This window comes from Vombatus ursinus, unplaced genomic scaffold, assembly GCF_900497805.2.
Source record: "Vombatus ursinus unplaced genomic scaffold, bare-nosed wombat genome assembly UNPS02014820.1, whole genome shotgun sequence".
NCBI lineage: Eukaryota > Metazoa > Chordata > Mammalia > Diprotodontia > Vombatidae > Vombatus > Vombatus ursinus.
Window position 1 is genome coordinate 19,610,670 of NW_020954598.1, and position 14,225 is coordinate 19,624,894.

At 38.6% G+C, this 14,225-nt stretch overlaps 2 protein-coding genes across 3 annotated transcripts in view; one reads left to right on the top strand and one right to left on the bottom strand.

Moving 5' to 3' along the window:
• NEK4 (NIMA related kinase 4) overlaps positions 1-6,621 on the top strand; it is a 34,842-nt gene extending 28,221 nt beyond the window's left edge. For both annotated transcript variants that reach the window (XM_027836883.1, XM_027836884.1), the window contains 3 exons: positions 3,600-3,805; positions 5,619-5,752; positions 6,348-6,621. In XM_027836883.1, coding sequence (XP_027692684.1) covers positions 3,600-3,805; positions 5,619-5,752; positions 6,348-6,440 — 433 coding nt within the window. In that variant the 3' untranslated portion in view covers positions 6,441-6,621. The remainder of the gene's footprint in view (positions 1-3,599; positions 3,806-5,618; positions 5,753-6,347) is intronic.
• A 3,410-nt stretch (positions 6,622-10,031) lies between these two features.
• On the bottom strand, positions 10,032-13,972 carry SPCS1 (signal peptidase complex subunit 1). Its single transcript, XM_027836893.1, has 4 exons — positions 13,779-13,972; positions 13,161-13,220; positions 13,002-13,088; positions 10,032-10,261 (listed from the first exon to the last, which is right to left on the bottom strand). Exons 1-4 carry the CDS (start codon positions 13,812-13,814, stop codon positions 10,136-10,138), a joined length of 309 nt encoding a protein of 102 aa, XP_027692694.1. The 5' UTR covers positions 13,815-13,972; the 3' UTR covers positions 10,032-10,135.
• Positions 13,973-14,225: the final 253 nt, after the last annotated feature.

Consider the following 14,225-nt stretch of genomic DNA (forward strand, 5'->3'; position numbering starts at 1 on the left):
AATGATAAGCAACAAATTCTGCAAGCAACTTCAAATATAAAGGAAAAGAAATTTGAACAACATACAATTATCCTATGCCCACAAGAAATAGCAAAAGGGAATGGAATGTATTCAGAACAGCAAAGAAGCTCAAGTTACACCTCAGGGTGATGTACCCTTGGAACCTGAGCCAAACCATTAATGGAAAAAAAATGAACTTCGACAAAAAAGAGCCATTTAAAATATTTCTAGAAAGAAAACCATATTCCTTTTATGAGGCAAATGTTGTCCTAAAACCTAAACCAGAGAAGGATAAAGCATAAAAGAACTATATAAACCAGTATCATTAATGAATATTCATTCCAAAATTTTAAATAAAAACAGACTGCAGCCATTCATCAAAGAAATAATTCATCATAGCTAGGTTGAATTTATAACAGGGATGCAGGGATGGTTCAACATTAGGAAAATAATTATAATTATTTTGAAAACAAAAATATCCAAAGCTATATGATTATCTCAATAGATTTGGAAAGAGACTTTGACAAAGTATAATACTCATTTATGCTAAAAATCCTACAGAGTGTAGGCGGAAAGGAACCTTTTTTAAATATCATCAAAAGTATCTAAAACCAAAAGCTAGCATCATACATATACGATGAAGATACACTAGAATCTTTCCCAAAACCTGTGGGAGTAAAAGAATGATGCCTATTTTCTCCATTATTATTGATTTAGTTCTGGAAATGGTAGCAATAGTAATAACAGAAGAGAAAAGAATTAAAGGCATTAAGTTAGGTAAAGAGGAAATAAAACTATCCCTATCTGCTGATGATATGATAGTTTACTTAGAAAATCTTAGGGAATTGACAGATTCTAATTGAAACAATTTTAGCAAAGTTGCAGGCTACAAAATAAGCCCTTAAAAATCAACAGCATTTCTATATATAATAGAATATAAATATTCAAGAAGCAGTAGTAGAGAAATTTTATTCCAAATAAATACAAAATGCATAAAATATCTGGAGATCAGTTTACCAAAACACAGAAATTTTTCTATAAATTCAACTACAGAGTGTTTCTTTTTTTTCCTCTTTTTTTTTTCTTTTCGCATTAGTTATGTTATAAAGAAGAATTAGAACCAATGGGAGGAACCATGAGAAAGAAGAAACAAAACAACAACAAAAGCAAATAGTATGCTTCAGTCTGCATTCGACTCCATAGTTCTTTCTCTGGATGTGGATAGCATTTTCCATCATGAGTCTTTTGGAGCTGTCTTAGATCCTTGCATTGCTGAGAAGAGCTAAGTCTGTGAAAGTTAGTCATTGCACAACGTGGTTGTTACTGTGTGCAATATTCTCCTGGCTCTGCTCATTTCACTTAGCATCAGTTCATGTAAGTCTTTCCAGGTTTTTCTGAAGTCTGCCTGCTCTCCATTTCTTATGGAACAATAGTATTCCATTATATTTATATACTACAACTTGGGCAGCCATTCCCCAATTGATGGGCATCCCTTCAATTTCTAATTCTTGGCCACCACAAAAAGAGCTGCTATACACATTTTTGTACATGTGGGTCATTACAACGTGCTTCTTAAAAAAATAAAGAACTTAAAATATCTGGGTGAATATTCAGTGCCCATTGCTGAACTGTGCCAATATAATAAAAATGATAATACCAAAGTTAATTTATAGTTTTAATGCTATACCAGTCAAATTATCAAACTGATACTTTGGTTCAGCCTGACCGGGGAAAGTTCCAGGGCTGGTCAAAGGAAAATCAGAATCAAAGGAACTCAATAACCCAGTGCTTGATAAAGTAGAAAACATAAGTTATTTAGGAAAGAACTGCCTATTTGGTTAAAAAACTGATGGGAAAACTGGAAAACAGTCTCGCAGAAATTAAGCTTAGGCCAATAGCCTCTACTGTATTCCACAATACATTCTAAATGGACCTTAATATTCCAAATGTGCCCTTAATATTAAAGATCATATTATTAAAACATTAGAAGAGAAGCAAATCATGTACCTCTCATGGCTATAGGTAAGAGATGTAGGGGCAGCTAGGTGGTGTAGTGGATAGAGCTCTGGCCTTGGAGTCCAGAGGACCTGAGTTCAAATATGACCTCAGACACTTAACACTAATTAGCTGTGTGACCCTGGGCAAGTCACTTAACCCCAATCACCTAAGCAAAGAAAAAAAAAAAAAAAAGATGTTTGTTTGTTTGTTTTTGGTGAGGCAGTTGGGATTAAGTGACTTGCCTGGGATCACGCAGCTAGTGTCAAGTGTCTGAGGCAGGATTTGAACTCAGGTCCTCCTGATTCCAGAGCCTGTGCTCTATCCACTGCATCACCTAGCTGCCCCTACTAGGTGTATTCTTAACCAAACAAGGGAGAGAGGCAATCACAAAAGATGAAATAGATAAGTTTGATTAACATGAAACTGAAAAGCTTCTGCCTAACAAAATGCACCTAGGATAAGAAGGGAAACAGTAAATGGGGGAAGGGGTAATCTTGGTGCCAAATTTCTTTGATAAAGAGAAATCTTAGTTATCCAAGATATATAAATAGTTAACATATGTATGTATAAATACACACACATATAAAGACCTGTAGTCATTCTTCAATAGACAAGTAGGCAAAGAATATGAACAAACAGTCCTCCCTAAAATTGCAAGCTTATTGAAAATATGAAGGAATGATCCAAATCACTCATAATAAGAGAAATGTTAATCAAAAAAACTCTTGAGTTTTTACCCTACACCATGAAAATTGGCAAAGATGACAAAAGATGGAAGTAGTATATGTTGGAGGAGATGTGGGATAGACACCCTCTATAAGGCTGATGAAACTTTGAATTAGAAAAAGCCATTTTGGAAAGCAACTTGTAATTATGCAAATAAAGTTGCTAAAATGTCCATATGATTTGATCCAGAGATTCCATTTCTGGGCTTATACCCTAAGGAGACCATTAATAAGAAAAAAGTTCCCTATACACCAAAATATTAATAGCTGCACTTTTTGTGATAGCAAAGAATGGGGGGGGCAGTATTTGAGGCATAGCTAAGCAAATTGTTACATGAATGTAATGGAATATTACTGTGCTATAGGAAATTATGTGTGTCATGAATACACAGAAGCATGGAAAGATCTCTATGAACTGATGCAGAGCAAAGTAAGCAGAATCAAGAAAGCAATGAACATAGTAACTACAATAATGTAAATGGAAAGAACCACAAAAAAAGCAAAAGTAAATGTGTAATTATAAAGAACAAGTATGGCTGAAAGAAAAGATATAAGAAGACACTTCCTTCTCACCCTTTTTACAGTACAGAATACTGTACAAGTACTGCACATTGCACTTATTTTAAAACTTTATGTACTGATCATTTATTCTGGGTTTTTTCTGTCTTTTTTTTTGTCTTAAAAAATGCTATTTGTTATATGGGATGACCATCTGGGAGAGGCAAATGATGGAAACTATGGTGATATAAGGAAAAAAATCCTCAAAAAATCATTAAAAAATCTAATAAAAGCAAAAAAAAAAAATGAACATGAGTATATTCTATTTTTTATGAAAATTCTTAAGACCAAACTAATTATAAATGCAATCTTTTTCAGGAAAGGCCATACAAATGAAATGAATGATTTGGTACAGCTGATGACTCAGACACTAAAAATGGACTCTAAAGAGAATTGTGAGAATCTTCCAAGACTTCTTCCTATGTCAGAGTTTAGACTTCATCGAAAATACAGAGACACACTAATTCTGCATGGGAAGGTTGAAGAGGATTCAGAGGAACTTAGGCTTAAAGAACTTTCTCCAGGTCTGTGACTTGTTACTTTTGAAGCAAACTGGAAAGTATCTCCTTACTTGAAAGCCAAAGTAGTTTAATAGTAGTTTGCACATTTGATGTTACCATTTACAGATGAAATTTAATCTAGTTGTTTGAGTAAAGATGTACTGTTGATACCATGCTTTATGCAGTAGGTGTTTCTCTGAAAAGTTGGGTTTTTGTAAATAACATCCCATTTTAGATATATTAGGAGAGCTTGCTATTTAATGGAACCTATGGTGAACCCATTAGAACTTATCTTTCCCCAAAAACCCTCGCCTCTTTGTAACTTTCTTCTAACTGCTGAGGGCACCACCATCCTCCTGTTACCCAGGCTCACACCCTAGATGTCACCCTTGAATACCCTCTCACACTTACTCCACATAAAAGCCTATTAACATATCTCATGTACCTTCCTTCCTCTCCACTCACAGCAACCACCTGGCACAGGGTCTTATCACTTCATGCCTAGACTACTGCAATATTTTGTTGATCTCTTTGCCTTCATTTTCTCCTGATTTCAGTCCATCCTCCTCTCATCCACCAAAGTGATCTTCCTAAAGTGAAGATCTGTCTGACAGACTTTCTCTCTCACTCACCCTCACACATATACACCCACATACACACAGACACACACTGTCATTCACACACACAGACATATACACAGGCTCCCTATTACTTCAGGATCAAATATAAAATTCTCTGGCTTTAGAGCCTTCACAACCTGGCTCTTTCCTGCTTTTCTGGTCTTCTTACACCTTACTCCCATCCACATACTCTGTGATCTAGCAACATTGGCCTTCTTGTTGTGTCGTCTTGACACACGACACTTCACTTCCCAACTCCAGCCCTTTTCACTGGCTGTCCTCTGTGCCTGGAATGTTCTCCCTCTTCACCTCCACCTCTAGGCTTCCTTCAGGATTAAACTTATAGAAGGCAGCTAGGTGATGCAGTGGATAGAGCACCTGCCCTGGATTCAGGAGGACCTGAGTTCAAATCCGGCCTCAGAACATAACCCTCACTAGCTGTGTGACCCTGGGCAAGTCACTTAACCCCACTGCCTAACCCCCCCCCCCAAAAAAAACCAAAAACAGATTCAATTTACATCCCACCTCTTGCACAAAGCCTTTCCTGACTCCATTCCTCCGTATCCCCACTGGGATTATGTCTTCTATGTACATAGTTGTTTGCAGGTTGTCTCACCCATTAGAATGTGAGCTCTTTGATGATAGGGACCACGTTTTTGCATTTGTTTCCAAAGCATTTAGCTCAGTGCCTCACACAGTTAGCCCTTAATAGATGCTTATTGATTGATTGATTATAGAGGCTTCTTTGTAATAGAAACTCACCTCCCTGATTTACTTGATTTTTAATTGAATGTATCTAATTCTCTTAAAGTGAGGCTCACCTCATTTGGATTTGGTGACTAGGGATTGGTAATTACTTCTGGCAGCATTATAAAGAGGGCTACTATGTCTTATTTGTGTCATTTCCATCTGACTTACAGATGAAACCTCCCGTTCTCCCCGTTAGAATGTAAGCCCCTCACAAGCAGGCTCAGCACGATGCAAGTACTTAATTTTCCATTCATTCAATATGGCATAAAACCATTTGTATACAAATTCGCAGTGAGAGCAGAGCTCAAGTATAGATCTCTGTAAATTGTACTCAACAAGTAGAATGTAATAATTCATTAAATGTGAAAGTATTTTTTATGGATAACTTAACAAGATAAATGTATTTCATTCTTCTTGCCATGGAGTGTATGGATTTAGGTTATTGTTGCCCTTGTCTTATTTCTTAGCTGTTGTGTCTGGTTCTGAAAAGATCAGAAGAATGATTGAAGTCTTGAGAGCTGATGTAATTCAGGGATTGGGAGTGAAGCTTCTAGAGAAAGTATATGATCTCATGGAAGAAGAAGATGAACTGAAGAGAGAAGTAAGTATATAGATAAACTTTTAGTGCAGTGTTATTTCCCCCTGCAGAGCACAGCACCTTGCATGTAGTAGACACTCAAGCCTGAATTGGTCTGAATATAGACTTACGCTTCCCCTCCTCCTAAATATGACTTGAAGGAAGCCTATAATGTTATTTTTCAGTACACACACATAAACACACAGACACACACACACAGAACTAGGGACTACACCAGTGATTTCATTAGAGTAGGGAATCCCTAGGTGAGGAAACTCCCTGTATCAATGTATGTTGACACCTTCTTTGGAATTTATAGTCTTATCGAGTTACCTAGAGCACTGAGGTGAAGCAGCCACATACTCTATGTGCCTATGCTGACAGTGCCAGTGTATGTCAGAAGTGAGACTTGAACCTGGGTCTTGCCAACTTTGAGGCGAGTTTGCTACCTACCATGCTATGTTGCTTCTCTATGTCTTAAAGTAAAGCTATAACTTTAACTTTTACTACCAATCCACCCCCAAATTTGGCAGTTGAAATTGGTAGTACTTTGGGTTATATTTGTAAATGTCATCTGGTATGCACATTTTTCATAATGATTTTTCTTTGTTCCACATAGGTGTGTTTGCAGGAGCATTTGGGTGAAAAATATGTAAATTATAGCACAAAAGCTCGACTGCTGAAATTTTTTGAAGAAAATGTGAATTTTTGAACACTTGTCCTAATTTGTTGTCAGAACTGAAGACCTATTTTTAAAGGTTGTTTGGTTTGTTTTTTCTTTTCCCTGGAAGGATTACCTCAACCAAACACATCAGATTGGTGGCCACTGAATTTGGCTATGCCTGTTTTTCTGGGATTTTTGTGTTTTGCAGGAGTATAAAAATGGATATGAATGAGTGCTGTGTTGACTGGTTTGGTTTAGGAAGCAGCTTTTTTTTTTTAGATGAATAAATAGGTACACATTGTGGGAAAAGCATTTCATGTTTTACATGAAACTTGTTTGGTTAAGCAGCTTGAAACCATTGTGTATCCAGGATTTCTTCTAAAATAGTCAAAACCTCCCAGAGCAGTGCGATCAGTGTGAATACAGGGGTTTTCTAGGTGACTGTAGCAGTGTAACAAGCTGCCGAAATAAGTGGCTGTACCTAATATCCCTGATGATAAGAGTATGGTGGTGATGTTAGTAAACACTACATTGGGAGCTGATAATTTGAAGTCAGTGCATGATCTTTATAAATTTGAAGGATGGAGCTGTACATAACTTTTTATACCCTTAAAAAGGTTTAAAAATTCACTGCATTTAGTTTGAACAAGATACTTGTAGAACTGAACCTATTTAAGTTGTGCTTTTGGCTTATTTATTCAGTATATATTTATATACTGGCTTTGTTTAGTTCATTTTTTCATCGCCAGAACATACCTGAGTGCTAATTCCTTTTGGAATGAAATAATTTGTAAGTAAAATCCAGGTGCTTTTGAGCTGAATTTGAGGCATTTTATGCCTCCTGAAATAGAGAATTCAGCTCCCTTGCATAGGCTCCCTTATTCTACTTGGTTGCTTTTTTTGGTATCATGACACTTATTATCCCTCCATGTTCTAAAGGTCTACTTTGTATATTTTAGTAATTGTTTTTTATAACAGGTAAAATTACCATGAAGTAAATAAATAGCATTTTATAAAATAAATTTTGTTCAGTCAGTTTTTGGTATGCAGTGGAAAATACATAGGACTTGGATCAAAAGACTTCAAATCTTGTTTCTGACACTTTGTAGTCATGTGGCCATTACCCCTCTCAGGTGCCTCTTCTACTATAAAACAGAGATAATAAACTACCAACCTTGAAGGCTTGTAAGGAAAAATCTTCATAAGCCTTAATATGTTATGTAAATGGGAACTGCATTAGAAAAGTACTAACATTTTAATATTGAGACATTTTTCTTTTTTGTAGCATTTGAAAATTATTTACATTAAAATACTGCATTCCCTTCCAGTTCGACTTTTTCCTAAACTGGGCCTTTGTACAGTCTGCCATATTAAAATGTGGATCTTCATTTCATAAACTTGACAGCTCTGCTCCTTTCAGGGACTTGAAGCCAAGTGGTATTAGATTATGCTGGATTTTCATAAGCCATATCTTACACATAGTGAAAATCTCAGAGTCAGATTTACAAGATGGTGTTCTTTTAATACTTTTATGCTTTATAAACCACAACTCTCTGACATAAATGACCTAAATTTTTACTAACAGCACTAGTCCTACTGTCATACAATTCAAAGAAACTGGAGGAAGCATTATGTTTGATGATAAAAGCATCAAATCTGCAAGGAAATGGAGAACAGGGATAGTTGAATCCATGCATTAACACACTACACTGTTCTTTTTCTGTTTACTTGCTGCTGTGGTAAAACCTCCTTAGGAAGTTTGTCACATCTTCATCTTAGCTTCCTTAGCATGTTTAAAAATTAAATTGAAATAGATGCTCTTAAAGGTGCTTTTCAGCTCCAAATACCTATCTTCTCCAACTCTTTGTCTTTTATTTGCTCATTCTAACAATATCTTTATTAGGTTTATGTGGGAGTAAAGTTACTAATTCTCTGTTTCCTGGGTCTAGAGACCCAGGATTTAGAACTGGAATCTCCTCTTCTTTTAAAGGTCTTCTCCAAGGCCCATTCGAGCTCTAGCCTTCTGATCATGTCATCTAGTTCAACTTTCCCTCCATGAAAGTAATCTTTTCCACATATCCTGGAAAGGTGGTCACTTAGCCTTTCTTTTAATTCCAGCATGGATGGAGAGCTCCTTGCCCTACGAGGTCTATTATTCTTTCAAGACAGCTATAGTTTTCTTATATGGAAATGACATCTGCCTACCTATAACATCTATCCATTGGTTCTCAGTCTATCTTTGGCAACTATATAGACGGCTATTCTCTCTTCCACAATCCATAGGATACATGAAGACAGCTATGTCTTCCTCCAGGGCTTTTCTTCAGATTAAACATCCTTAATTCTGACACACTGTATTATCTTCCCCAGCATCTAATGCATTGCTTTTCGTGTAGGTACTTAATGCAAAGCTGTTTTAAAAAAAAAAAGTGAAGTTGTGTACAGATAACTCACCATTCTGATAACTCTCCAGTTTACCATTGTCCTTTCTGTATTGTATTAAGAGGATCCTTAGTCCAGGGCCAGTAAGATGACCTAAAGCTGATGACCTGAATTGTTTCTGTGACACATAAACATTCCTGTTTGTAGCTTATTACTTTAAAACCAGATGTTGCTAAGGCTGAAAAACTGAAGAGGTTTTGTTAGGTTTGGTTTAAATATTTCTATCATAGTGTAAAAATAAAAATTACTTCTACTTTCCTAACCATTAGCTCATTCTTAAAATGAAGTTTAACTGTAGATGCCTTTATTTTTAACTGTCCATTCCTTGTTAAATTCTGGAATACATGCCATCCATCTACCTCCTCCTGCTCCCTGGAATAAGCTTTCTAATTTCTCTAGCTCACTTCAGAAAGAAAGCATGGATACTGTACCTTCTATATGCCAGTGGCATTGGTTAATTAGCAGTTAGAAATGTACTACAAAAGAAGTTTATTTTAGTTAAGTCACAGATCCCAGAATACCACTTAGTTAATGCTCAGAATTAGTGTTACTGAGAATGACTGCTGATCATTTAAAGTTACTATCACTTACTGCCTTCTGGGGGTGGGGGAGCTACATGTTAATAAAATATTTAAAAAGCTTTATTTTGGGGGCAGCTAGGTGGTGTAGTGGATACAGCACCAGCCCCAGAGTTAAGAGGACCTTAGTGCAAATCCAGCCTCAGACACATAACACTCACTAGCTGTGTGACCCTAGGCAAGTTCCTTAACCCCAACTGCCTCACAAAAAAAAAAAAAAAAAAAGCTTTATTTTGAACTGTCAGCCACAAAAATGGTATACAGGTCTGCTTTCATTCACAAAAGCAGTAGCAATAAAAACTGATTATTATTCTTGCCTACTTACTGCACAAAAGACCCTTTAATCAATGTAGTACTGGAGTAGCTTTGTTTTATTGAAAAAACAGCACAGAACTGTTTTAATTATTCAAAATGGAGTGTATCAAATACGTAATTGCAATAATCTATGAAATACTACTGGGCTTCAAACAAAGAACTTGCACATTTGCAAGGCACATTCCATACAAGTACTTTTCTTTCCTTCATTTCACAGGAAATTTATCAAGCTAGTAGCCAAAAATGTTTATGAACAAAACCCAATTGTTTTTAGTAAACAATAGATAAACTCTAAGCACAGCTCTGCAATAATAATGTAGGTAGTTTTATTTTGCATTTTGGATATGACAAATTAAGATTTCACAAAGAACAGAATGACTGTTGTAAGGTTGAAGCATGTAACGTGTTTCAGTTATTTTTAGGATGCCTTTTTATTTTTTTCTCTCCTGGTTTCTTGTCTTCTGAGCCTGAGTCTTGAACAGGGAGCCATTTGAGGGGGTGTCGGCGATATATGGGCCACGGAGGAAGTGTCAGCTTGATGAGGGGAGGGAGAAAATGTATACCTTATACAACAGTCAAATGTCCAAAATAACATGAATCATTGGTCTACAGTGTTTCTCTACTAATTTACAACTGATTCCAAGTTCCTGTTGTAATGTAAAGGTACAGCAATGTGGACCTCATTTAATAAGGTATAAGAAGAAAGTTGTTTTGATGCCTTCTTGACCATGACTGTCATGGTAACTGATTTTCTATTGTAACTCCCTCTCTAGGGGCTGTTCCAAACTTCTCGTAGAAGCCATTGCCTTATACTTTTCAGAGAAAATAGAAGCTATTCACTATGAGCTCTCTTCTCTTCCATTTTCTTTATTCCAGTATGTGATGAAGAGATGGCTCTTTTCACCAATGCCAACCCTTTTACTTGTATGTTTGATCGCTTCCCTTCTGTCTTCTCCTGCATATTTGCCCCTACTCAATCACCATCTTCTCAAATCTTTAATCTCTTCCTCTCTACTGATTCCTTTCCTGTTGCCTACAAACCTACCCAGATCTCCCTATACTTTCAAAAAAACAAAACAAAACCATACCTCATTAGGCCTTACCATCCCCCCAAGCTTTTGTCCTATATTTCTCCTTCCTTTCACAATCAAATTCCTAAAAAAGTTGTCTACCCATATCCATTTCTTCCACACTTTCTCTCCTCAGCAACTTGCAATATAGCTTCTAATCTCATCGTTCAACTGAACATACTCTTTTCCAGGTTATCAGCTATCTCTTATTTGCCAAATATGATTTGATAGCTGCTTCTCAATTCTTATTCCTTTTTGACTTCTCTGGACTAATTGACACTGTTGACCACTTTATCATCTTGGATACTTTCGCCTCTCTGGGTTTTCATGGCACTATTTTCTCTTGGTTATCCTGTCTGACCACTCTTTCCATTCCTTTGCCATAACATTATTCATATCCTGCTCCTAACTGGGTATATCTTAAGACTGTGTCCTAGGCCTTCTTACATGTCTATACTCTTTGACTTGGCAACCTAATCAGCTCCCATAGTTTAATTATCATCTCTGTGCAGATCATTTCCAAATCTGTATATCGTTTTAAGCCCTAATCCTATCTCCATCCCCACACCAACTGTCTACTGGACATTTTGAACTGGTCCCCAAAACGACTCCCCTATCTGCTAAGGATACCATCATCCTCGTCACACAGGTGTGCAACCTTGGTATCATCCTTGACTCCTCACCCCACAAATCCAATCAGTTACCAAATCATCATGACATCTTCTATCGGTCCTACTCTTTCTCTTCAAATCCTAGTTACAGCGCTCATAACATCTTGCTGGCCTACTGAAGCTAATTGGTCTCCTCACCTCATTTCTCCCATTCCAATCCAGCCCCCAAATGAATGGTAAAACAACATTCCTAAAGCACAGGACGAATTGTGTCATTCCCCTATTCAAGAACTTTCTAGTGGTTCCCCAGGCCTTCTAGGATCAAATACAAATTCCTCTATTTAGTATTTAACCGCCTGGTTCCAACCTACATTTTTAGTGTCCTTATATATCATCTCAGCCTAATCAAACTGGCCTTCTTACTGTTTCCCACATACAACATTCCACTTCTCTCTGCACTCATAGAGGCTACCTTCCAGACCTGGCATGCACTCCCCTTCACCTCCACTACCTAACTATACCTAGCTCAAATATGACCTCCTACAATAGCATTCCCTGATTCTCAACTCCCGAGCTGCTATTCCTCCCTCCTCCCCCGCCACCATTACCTTGTATTTATTTTACATATACTTATATGTATGTGGGTCACCATGTGTACAATGTGAGCACCTTGAGAATAAGAACTGTCTCACTTCTGTCTTTGTATCCCCATCACCTTACATAATGTCGGCCACACAGCAAATGCTTAATAAATATTTGTTGACTGATTACAAAAATACATACACATTCTAAATGGAAAGAGAGGAAGCATTTTATACCATTCCATGTGCACAAAACATGCACGTTTACTTATATCACATTTAAACTGCATATACACCCATACCTATGCCTAAATAGCCCGCAAGGTGTTCTCAAGCACTTTTCTAGTTAAATTGTTTTTGTTTAAGTGTTTAGTCTTTCATATTTGAAATTTCCTCTACATTTGCTGTCCCTCTACGAAAAAGTACAGAAAGGTTTGATTACGTGCCAGGTACCACAAAAATGATAATAAAATCAGTTACATAATAATTATTCAAAGGCAAAAGTGAAAAAAGGAGTGAAGAATCTATCCAAGGAAAACAATGTATACACAGATAAGCTTATTCAAGATAAGTTGAAGGGAAAGAAACCTTTAGAAAGGCCTCATGTTAAAGAGGGCACTTAAGGGGGGCGGTGGAGGAAACTAGGTGAAGCAGAAGTACATTCTAGGTAGGGGGGACTGCCTGTGCCAACACCAGAGATGGAGTGTCCTCAGTGGGGGGAAGTGAAACGGGGAGCACAAGAGATTTAATCCTTTCAAGCCCATGATTTAAAAAATATCATCTAGGGTAGAGCTAAATCTGGTTTGCTGCTGATTCTGATGTACAGCACAGCATCTATCTAGCAAGTGGGGATTAATACATATTACACTATCTTATAATGACAGTAACGGAGATACTGAAGGTAGCCAGTACCAAATTTCATCTCACACTCTTCCATCAGGGCTACAAAATTCAGAAGAAGTAAATTAACAACCAATATAAGAAGCCCATGATCCAAAGAGGCATTTCTTACCAAGCACGAAAAAGCAAATCCAGCCATAACAATATAGACTGTCCATCCAAACTGTTCAGCCACATATCCATAGATAAATCCAATTACCTAAGAGAGAGACAGGTCTTATTAGGAAAAGCTAAGCTGAGCAAAGCAAAACAAATGAAGATGGATACTTACTGCAGAAAAAAGAATAATTCCCTGAAACATCTGTTCAGCTAACTTCTGACCCTTATAATCCTACAGGAATAAAAAAGGAAAAGAAAAGTCAACCATTTCTTCAACAACCCTTCATTTTCTACAAGATATTTTCATTTTAGATCTTGCCCCAGATTAGCCATATAGCTGAACAGCATTCAAACGGGGAACCATTGGAAATTTTGGGTTGGGGGGAGAGATTGGTAGAGGAACTGGGAGCTTGAACAAAAACCTAAATTGGAGGATGCCCAGGCTGGCCGACTGGAAAAGGCAGATCGGGTACGTGGCCCAGAGAGGTCCAAAACGAGATGACAGCATTATAGTCGAAGGAAGGAAAAACCCTGAGAACCTGAAGATAGAAGGGAAAGGGGCAGGGGCCAAGCGATGCGAAGGGAGAGACGACCGAGAGAGGGAAAGGATGCAAGACGTGCAAAGCCCACCCCCCCCCCCAAAAACATATATGGGGCCTTAGGAGGCCTCACCCGTGCGTTCCAGTTCCCGAAAGAATGCAAGCTGCTCGAGGGCAGGCCCGGAGCCTGGCACACCAAGCGCCTCTCGCTCTCCGCTCGGGGTGGGGAGCGCTGCACCGGGCACACTCACCATCTGCGTGGGCAGGGAGCTCAGTCCGTCCAACATGACTGCCTTCCGGGGCAGGCGGCGCTGCAGGGACCCCGAAGAGGAGCGTTTCGCGGATCTGGACTGGGAGTGGCCGGGGTCGAGGCCTGACGAGAGGCCTGGCACGGCCCGAGGCAGCGTGTTTTGGGGACAGGGCCGACTGGCGCGCCCCGGCTGCGCAGAGATCTGGATCCCGGAACCGGATGTCTGCGCCACGCAGGCCGGCCCGCTCGGTCTGCCCCGCCCCGTCGCTAAGCCACGTGTGCCTTCGGGGCTGGTTTGCACCATGCGCGACTGCGGCTGCGGCCGCTGGGTCTGCCTGAGGGAGGCATTGCGTCCTCGGGGAGGAGTCGCCGTCAGTGCCGACTTCAAGCGGGGTGCTGCAGCCCCGGACGCCGGACTCGATCCCGAAAGCTAGTCGGCGGCCCAACG

Bases quoted from the DNA above. Each gene is read 5' to 3' on its own strand.
- SPCS1 (XM_027836893.1), bottom strand. From the start codon at position 13,814: ATGTTGGACGGACTGAGCTCCCTGCCCACGCAGATG. The intron at 13,089-13,160 runs GTAAGTATCCAT...TCTCTCTCTTAG, and splicing joins GAATTATTCTTTTTTCTGCA to GTAATTGGATTTATCTATGG. The intron at 10,262-13,001 runs GTAAGAAATGCC...CCCCTCATCAAG, and splicing joins GATTTGCTTTTTCGTGCTTG to CTGACACTTCCTCCGTGGCC.